At 49.3% G+C, this 8,890-nt stretch overlaps 1 protein-coding gene across 2 annotated transcripts; it reads left to right on the top strand.

The window, feature by feature from the left end:
• Positions 1-7: 7 nt before the first annotated feature.
• On the top strand, positions 8-7,443 carry LOC100545121 (torsin-1A-interacting protein 2-like). Of its 2 annotated transcripts, none has more exons than XM_010715781.3 (6): positions 8-132; positions 257-451; positions 2,254-2,568; positions 2,716-3,033; positions 3,422-3,520; positions 4,265-7,443. In XM_010715781.3, exons 2-6 carry the CDS (start codon positions 418-420, stop codon positions 5,023-5,025), a joined length of 1,527 nt encoding a protein of 508 aa, XP_010714083.1. In that variant the 5' UTR covers positions 8-132; positions 257-417; the 3' UTR covers positions 5,026-7,443. The 2 variants fall into 2 exon arrangements, with proteins under 2 accessions (XP_010714083.1, XP_010714082.1); XM_010715780.3 differs by having other exon boundaries at positions 3,422-3,586.
• Positions 7,444-8,890: the final 1,447 nt, after the last annotated feature.

Below are 8,890 nucleotides of genomic sequence, written 5' to 3'. Positions count from 1 at the left end.
GGGGGGAAGGAAGATGCCCCTCCGGCTGGGAATCGAGATCTTTGGTCTGCTTGAACTCATCTTCAGCAGGGAAAGTTTCTAATGAGTTTTCCACACTGCCTGTCACTGGTTGGCTGGCAGGCATTGCACACTGTGAGTTCATGGCATACCGTAACGGTTACATGCACTAATTTTCCTGCAACGAAATTAACTTTGAGGAGAGGGAGGAGCCTCCCCTTCCACCATGAATCACTGCGGCTCCGTTTGCTCTTATCAGGTCTACAGGCATTCAGCTGCAGCTCCTGAGGCCGAGGTGGGATGGTGGCCCTGCCAGGGGTAGGACTTGGTCAGTCACCCCACCAGGGTGGAGACGAGTCCCTGGACAAGCAAAGGAGAAAGTGAAGCAAAACAGAGCTGGGATTCCAGGGGAGAAAAGAAATGGAAGAGAATTCAAGTGTGGGTCTGCCGAGAGGTAAGTGAAATCTGTGCTTGCTCCACCTCCTGGGAAAATCCCATTGCAAAAGGACTTAAACACTTACAATGGAAATGGAAACAAACAAACAAAAAAACCGTAAGAAAAATCCACTCTTCTCCAGGCAACATAGTAGCAGGTTACTTTCAGTTTTGTATTCCTATCAGCAACAGGTTTAGCTTTGTGTTTGGGCCGCAACTCAAGAAGGGCTGAAGAGTTCAGGCTGGGAGAGCTTTCTTCATGGTATCCCAGTGCTTTGTCATGGGAAATAGCTTTGTAATGCAGTGTGCAGAGAGAGGAACACCTCTGGGCCAGCAGCCAATTAAAGTGTAATCAGGTAGAGCAGCTCCCACTGGCACCGCCATGTGTAGTAGGTGGCAGTGACAGAGTCACTTCCCTTGGGTTACCAATCAAGGAGGAGGAGGTTCTGCTGCACAGAGGTATCTTAAGTGCCCCTGCAGAAGGAATCTCAGAGTTTACAACAAATATGCTTCCAGCGAAGAAGTGAGTCTTCACGAGGTTGTATCTACCAGGTAGGGATGAGGTGGTTCAGCTCAAGTGCGGGATCCAAACTCTGCACAGCCGAGAAGCCAAAAATTGATAGGCATTAAATAATAAGACAGTTTTCCACCACCTAGGGATGTAAAACCTACAGAGGAGGCAGGGCAAGGTACACTTCTTGTTCCCAACTTGAATAGCAGGATACTTCTTGGTTCCTCGCATTTCAGTTCCTACCATGCACTTCCATTCTCTGGTATCTCTTCTTGCACTGGAGCATTTCAGTGATAGCTTGATGCTATCTATAATCTAGGGATGGCTTCCAAGGCAGCTATTGCGTGGACACCACCACAACTGTTATGACCAGTATTTAACAACAGCCTTAGGAATGGTTTGAGTCTATTATCTTACTTTACTAGCCTAAGAAAAACCACTTTCTGGGGAAGAAGCAGTAACATACCCTCCATGTAATGAAGGGACTGCCACCCCCCAATAGAATGGTGTGCACAAGGTCTGCCTAGGATAGACTTAACTTTCAGCATAGCAGCCTCTAAAGTGCTGTGTTGTTTTTCTTTAACCACAAGTCCACAAGTGAAAAATGTTGATAACAAACCAGTGTTTTGACTACTGCTGAACAGCGCTTGTACAGGCTCAAGGTTTTCTCTTTCTCCCAAGAAGTAGGCTGAGATGGGCCCAATTTAGCTGGAGGAATATTCCATGCAAAGTAATGTCATGCTGAGCAATGCAACTGGGATACAAGAAGAAAAAGGTGGGATGGGGTTGATTTCCAAAATAGCCATTATCTGGAGACTCTCCAGTCATCAGCCCGCTTGTGGGAGGAAGCGAGTGATTGCCTTTGCATCACTTGGGACCCCCAACCCCCATCTTTCACATATTCAAGTGTCTCTATATCATCCCACGTATATTCCAACTTTTGGTTACCCCAGGTGCTCAGCTGCATCAAGGCCAACCCACCACACACTGCTGGTAAGATTTGAGCATTAAAAGTGTTTCAAGTTACTGGCGTTGGACAGATCAAAGGACAGACAGAGGATTGCATCTCTGAAAGTGACTGCTTATTGTGTGGCTACCACTACAGCCAAAACAATAGAGTACTTTGTGTAAAAATAAGGCAGTGTGATTCACTGGTGATTATGGCTGGCCATGGTAAATTCTCCTCCAGAGCAGCTTGTGTGGATGTATCTGAAATGCAAGAACTGGGAGTTTTAGAGGGTGGTAGTAAAGCACTGGATGTTCTTATCTCCTGCATGGCTAACTGAGCTCATGAACTCTGATCCCAACAGCTGGGCCAGCCCAAGAGGAGGTAGAGAGCACAGCCAAGCATCCTGTACACCAAGAACCTCCTCAAGAATCTCCTGAGCACCAAGTGACCAGCACGTGGCCTGAGACCTCCTGCAAACCAGAGGAGGACTCTTTAGTGTGTAAGCCACCAGCTGCTCATGAGGGAGAGGCGACTCTGACAGAGTTAGATAGCCCCACAGTGGAGTCTCCTCAGGAGACTCAAGTTCCTCAGGAAACTGAAGTATCACTGGAAGAATCTGGGGAGACAAAAAATGATGCGTCAGAAAGATCACAGGAAGAAAATGACTTGGACAGAGGTGAGTCTCTCCCCATCTGTGTGTACTGCGTTTCCAAAGTGCTGAGAAACTGGGCCTTTCACCAGAGGAGGCAGAACAGGAGAAAAGGCACTTGTTTCTTATGCTGAAAGAAACTAAGCATAGGTCTGTGAATTTTACTCCTTACAGCCAGGCTGGTGCAAAACGAAATGGACTGTGCAGGACACAGCCACGGCCTCCAGGAAGCCCAGGAGGACCAGGAGACAAGCAGGCAATGTGAAAGCTGCGACACAGCAGAGGAAGATGCTTTATCAAGAAGCAAGTCCTTGAGCTCTGACAGCAAAATGATACGTTCAGATCTGAATGCCCCAGAAGATGTCACCAAGGGCCTCTTGGCACAGGAGAACACCAGTGCTCTCCTAGACCAGGAGGCAGGAGAGCACATAGAGCCAGTGACACTGGAGAGTGACTACTCAGGCATGTTAAGGAGCAGACATTGGACTAAAGGTGAGCTGGTGGTTGCACACTGCTGCTGCTCGATCGTGCACATGCCTTTGCTTTGCTTAGGAATACAGTGAGATTCCTAGTGCCTGTTGTCAGTTCTTTTGGAGTCAAGCAAGAAAGCAGGTATTTGCTACTCAGCACAAAGTTAACTGGCTCCTCTTTGTCTCTTTCCCCTTTGGCTTTTGTTCTCTTTTCAAAAGCATGAAACTATGCTGAATCTTTCTTCTTTTCCTGCTCAAAAAGCAAAGAGAGACAAGACTTCCCAAAGCAGCATTAACTTTAACTCTTTCCCACAGCTGGGAGCTCCAGGATGATTTGTTGCATCTCTCATAACTGCCCAACTGAGCTGTTCTCTCAACAGCAAATAGAAAATGTATTTCTCTCACTGTAGGACATGCAGCCCCACAGCCAGAGGCTCAGCACTGCTTGCAGAACATCACTGCTGAGAACACAGAACAGGAGAAACCTAGAGAGTCCCTCTTAGTGAAAGGTGAGGAAAAGGAGCTTCTCTTGTGCATTACTCATCGACCAGAAGGCCCTGATCCTCCAGGAACAAGTAATGAAGCACATTTAATTTTTCTTCTCTGTCACGACCCTTCACAGTCTTTTCTGAAGGTTCGAGGGAACCATTGCTCAGCAGACACTACAGACTTGGGGGAAACAGGGCACAAATAAAGAAAGCAGTCTGTGCCCCTAAAGAGAAGCCCAGTTTGACCCAATCTGTACCGTACATTTCTCCTGGCAGAAAGAGATCCTGGGAACACCAGCAGAATCTGAGCCCCACTGTTCTCCTTTCTGGACACCAGGGTAGTCCTTGTTCACCCAGCATAGCTAGGAGGAAGGCAGCAAACAGAATAGCTTATCTGGGTCAGCCACCTCCATGTGTGGAGGCAGGTGCTCCAAATGGTCATGAACCTTAAAGAAAACAGAAGAGGTGGGGTAAGAGAAGAAAGTTTGTGGGCTGCTGTAATTTCAGTTGGTGTTTTGCATTGCAGCTGGGAGACTGTAGCCTTGCCCTTGTCTCTGGAGCTGTAGCCCCACCAGGTGGTGTGAAGGAGCATGGGTTCTGTAATACGGAGCTAGTGGTTTCTCCACTATTCCTGGGACCCCAGAGAGTGCCAACCAGAACCATTTTCTTATCCTAGCAGGGAAGGTCAAGGAAGGTATAAAGAGCGGGTTGCCATGGGTCGCTTGGGACTGACTTCCCTGTTTGCATCTCTTCCCTGTTGAGCAGGACTTGTCGTTCTGGGCCTCGTATTTCTTGGCTTCTGCATATTCTGCTTCGGCAACCCAGCCGCCAAATCCCAGCCAGCCCCCAGGAACCCCACGGTGGAGGCCTTCCTGTCCCAGTTCAACCAGCTGCAGGACAGGTTTCCAGGGCAGAGTCCCGACCTGTGGCTTCGCAGTCGCAAGTTCCTGCAGAAGCACCTCAACACATCCCAGCACACGCAGCCAGCCATCATCATCTTCACAGCCGCCCGCAAAGGCGAGCGGACCTTGCGATGCCTTAGCACCCGTGTAGCTGACACCTATTCTGCCGCCCTGCGTGCCAGCACAGTGCAGATCGATGGCGAGGACAAATCCGGGCTCCAGAGCGACCAGGCCAAGCTGGAGGTGGACTCAGAACTCAGCTCAGCTTTCCAGGCTGGGGACCGTGCTGCGGTGATACACCGCTTCGAGCTGCTGCCAGCGGGTGCCACCCTCATCTTCTACAAGTACTGCGACCACGAGAGCGCTGCTTTTAAGGATGTGGCCCTGCTGCTGACCGTGCTGCTGGAGGAGGAGATGCTCGAGACCCACATCAGACTCCAACAGGTGGAAGAGAGGGTTCGTGACTTCCTCTGGGCCAAGTTCACCAGTGCCAGGACTCCCAGCTCCTACGACCACATGGACTCTGACAAACTGAGCGGGCTGTGGAGCCGCATCTCCCACCTGGTCCTACCGATCCACCCAGTGCAGAACATCGAGAAGAGGGGCTGCCACACCAAACCTTAAGGGCACAGGCTGCCAGAGCCCCAAGAAGGGTTGGAAAGCCAGCCTCGGGGCAGGTGGAGACACAAATAAATGAAGAACTCACTTTGTTTAACACCAGTGCTGTGTAGAAGTCTCTACAATTTTATTTTTTTTTCCTGTACCTTCTTGGAAGAGTTCAACAGGTACAAACTGATCCAGGCCTCCTGGCCAACTGAAGGTAATAATAGACTGAATGCTTCCTTCTGACAGGTGGGAAGAGCTGATATTTTAGACTGCTAATTGCACAGGAGCACATTAAAATGCGAGGATGCAGGAGGGAAAAACTGCATGTTGCAGGAAGTAGAACAAAGCAAGGTAAAACTCACTAAACCCAACATTTGGAAGTTATGCTTCAAAAAGAAAATAGGTTTGCTACTCAAGAGTTTGACCAGCCAGTCCTGGTACAGCTCCACTGACTGATTTACACCTAATGACCAGATCCTAAATTCAAAATGTGCAAACAAATCTGCAGTCCAGAAATTCCTCAAACACCAATGACAAAGAATGTTAAGCTATCAGCACTTAAACACTACACAAAACAGGGAATCCCATGGAGCAGCCATTCTGAAAGCAGAGAACAAGGAAACACAAAACACTTTGTTGTCATTCTGATGGTGTGAAGCCCCGAGGCAAAGGAGTGAATAATATAGTTTAACTTAATGCTACCTCTTAAAAAGTTCACTCTTGATCCATTCAGCACCATGAGGCTACAAGAATCTCTTTGGGCAGATGCATCAGCTTTGGGCCTACGTGATTCCTCTTCACCCAGATCTGATGGAAGCCCTCAGAAGTGTTTCTACATCATTTGCCTGCACAGAGGGGAGCCCTCAGGGTCAGGACACGAGCAAGCTGACAAAACACCTCCGTGAGCCATTCCATGACTTTTCCAGGGCCCCTGGAAAAGCCCCCTTCATGGAGATTGAGAATGTTTGCAGCCCAGCAGTTCCCTGCCTTGCTTTCCCTTGTTCTGCCTGCCTCTCCTAGCTTTTATTGATGAATGTAGATGATAACACTGATACTTATTTCAAGCCATGTGAGGCAGCACACCAGGTCCTTGCCACCAAAGGTACATTTGCCTTCCTGCCAGGCAGGTGGTACTCTGGCTAATGTCAGAGCAACAAGGAGCAGAGCTGATACTAAGTGGTAAAGAACAAAACCTCTGGCCTTAACATCCAAAATCCTTAACTAAGCAGGACGGATTCTTACCGTGCCTCCTCTTCTGCACCCCAGGAAGAGAAATCCAGGTCCTGTAGAGTCCACGGTGCTCCTACACACTGAGTTGCTGCAGGAGTGCTGGGGCAGAGCTGCTAACTCAGGGAACACCTGGAGGCAGGCACAGGTTGAAGTATCTATTATAACCCAGCAGCCAGGCCCAGGTGTCAGCCCCTTGTGCCTACAATCATGCCTACTGGAGACGGAGCAGCTGGAGCAAAGCACGTCTTGCTTTTGTATGGACAACAGAGACTGAAGCCTTGCAGAGGCAGAGACTACACCTGAGCGAGACACAAATCAAGAACAGTATGCTGTTTTTACAAGCAGTCTACCCAAGTGCTCCAAACCCCTGTGCTGGCCTATGGTGCCTTGCTGTTCTGCTCCACTGATGGCTCAGCCAGTGCCTGAAATCACCACCTGAATCTTCTGTCCTCCCACCACGTGCCTTGCCTCTCCTGGGAGACCTGTGACCATTGACTTGGAGGAAGGGACAAAGCGACAGAAGAAGAGAGGGATGCAATTTGAACCAAAGAGCAGACATTTGATTTCTTTACAATGCTGGTCACGTGAAGACGAGATCCAGGAGCGCTGCAGCACTTTATCCACTGCCCCAGACTTACTATTTATCCCCCATGGCCAACAGGGAGCTGAGTTACCCTTGCAGCGTTGGCCAAGGATTACACATGAAGCATCCTGTTGCAGAGGTTTTTACCATGCCAAAAACAACTAGACACGCTACAGCCCAGCGTCAGCAGAGCAGCTCCAGGCATGGTTTTATACAAGATATGGGCAAGATGCCGGTTGCTTCCTCCTCTTCCTCCTTTTTATTGTTGTCCACTACTTTGGTAACAAAAAACACTGTTTCTGCTCTTCGTGGTTAAGTATTGGCGCTGATGTAAGGACTGGTGAAGCATTAATCGTGTTCATATTTTGAGAGAAATCAGTATTTTAAAGTTATCTCACTACCAGTTTTATATACAGTGTGCATAATGCATAGTCAGGGTATGCAGTGGCAACTTCCTGCTGCTTGGGTACCTCGCTGTAAGCATCATCCAGCAAAGCTGTTCTAATACAGACACATTTATTTTAATGACCTTTTAAAGAAAACAAACAAACAAAAAAAACACCAACCCTGCTTGCTTCTGAAACAAGACTTCTATTTAAAAATAAATGAGATTGTGAAAGAGAGCAGCAAGGTGAGGCTGAGCTTTACTGAATTCTGTTTTTTTCTCTAGCTTGTTTCATAAAGCAGAAGAGCTGATCATATTGGACAAAGATTTATTTAGGTCACGTCTGTAATTCTGCAAACAAAGTCAATACTTCTCTGAATTGTTTGGGATAAACATAGGAAGCTTTTTTAGCTAAGCCCAAAACTAAGAACAAACCCATAGAGGAATGCTTCAGCTCAACCCAGCTGCTAAATGCAACTCCAGCTGAAACACGCTGGGGTTTGCAAAACACTCCATTGTAATACTGAAACTGAAACCCACTGGCAACAGAAACATTTTAGAAACCAAATGTTTCTCATTTCAACGCTGTACTTGTGGGGAAGAAAAATAAGTCTGTTCCACACAATTTCACAACACTTCTGCATATCCTCATTTTAACATTTGTGCTGAATTATCTTGCCCAGCCCTGGCCTAAACAGAGAGCATTTTTTGGTCTCGCCTCTGAATTCAGAAGTCTCCCAGAACAGCCAAACTCCTGCTGGGCTCCGGGAGCAGCTCTGGCTGGAGGAGAGCACTGGTTTTGTATGTTCCTCCCCCCAGATGCTGTGCTTGTTGTGGTGTGTGTTCTCTGCATACAGAGAAATGACCTTCGATGCATATTGAGCGAGAGCCCCCTGCAAGCCCCCCAAACCTCCCTCCTGCACCCTGGAGTCGCTTTGAGTGTGTCAGTGCCGAGAGGTTGCAGGACACGAGGATCTGGATCTGCAGGGTGGGAGGTACCGGGTCTGTCCTTGCACTGAGCCCCATGCAGAGCAGGACACAGCCGTGTTTTTTGAAGGGAAGCAGAGCAGGGTGGAAGTGTCCCCGCAGCACTAATTCTGCAGGGAAGGATGTGCTGCAGCAAAGCCCCTGACGACTCTGAAAATTACCTCGAAGCTGCTCAGCTGAGGGGCAAAATCAGTTCTGGAAGTTCAGGCTGGACTGTACCTACATCTCTTTGCACTCAGTAAAGCTGGAAGGCAGGATGAGAGGAAATAGGCAGTGACCTCAGCGCAGGGAGAGGGCAAAGCACCGAGCGGCCCCATCGCCGTCCTTCCCCCTGCTCTGCTCGGAGCTCAATGTTAGCATCTCCCCCCGAGCAGAGGGCTCGGCAGGTCCCTGGCGAGGGCACTCGAGAGCTGATGATCTTCAGAGCCGTAGCAAACGCGAGCCGGGAACGGCTCCCCAACCCGGGACCGCTCAGGCGTATCCCAGAAGCAGCTTCGGGTCACGGCATCGCGGCAGAGGAGCAGACCCAGCCCGAGCTTGGTGCGCACGGAGCCACGCCGGAGCGAAGGAGCGGAACCGCTGGAGCTGCTTGGAGCAGCAGAAGGGAGGAGCGGTCACGTTCCCGGCTCAGAGCTCGGCTGCAGAGGGAAGCCTCGGATCACACGGGTTCCTCCTCAAAGGAAGAAACGCCGGCCCTC

Source organism: Meleagris gallopavo, chromosome 10 (assembly GCF_000146605.3).
Source record: "Meleagris gallopavo isolate NT-WF06-2002-E0010 breed Aviagen turkey brand Nicholas breeding stock chromosome 10, Turkey_5.1, whole genome shotgun sequence".
In the NCBI taxonomy this organism is placed as follows: domain Eukaryota; kingdom Metazoa; phylum Chordata; class Aves; order Galliformes; family Phasianidae; genus Meleagris; species Meleagris gallopavo.
The sequence above is the reverse complement of the archived record's forward strand: the minus strand, read 5'-3'. Positions and strand labels throughout refer to the sequence as shown.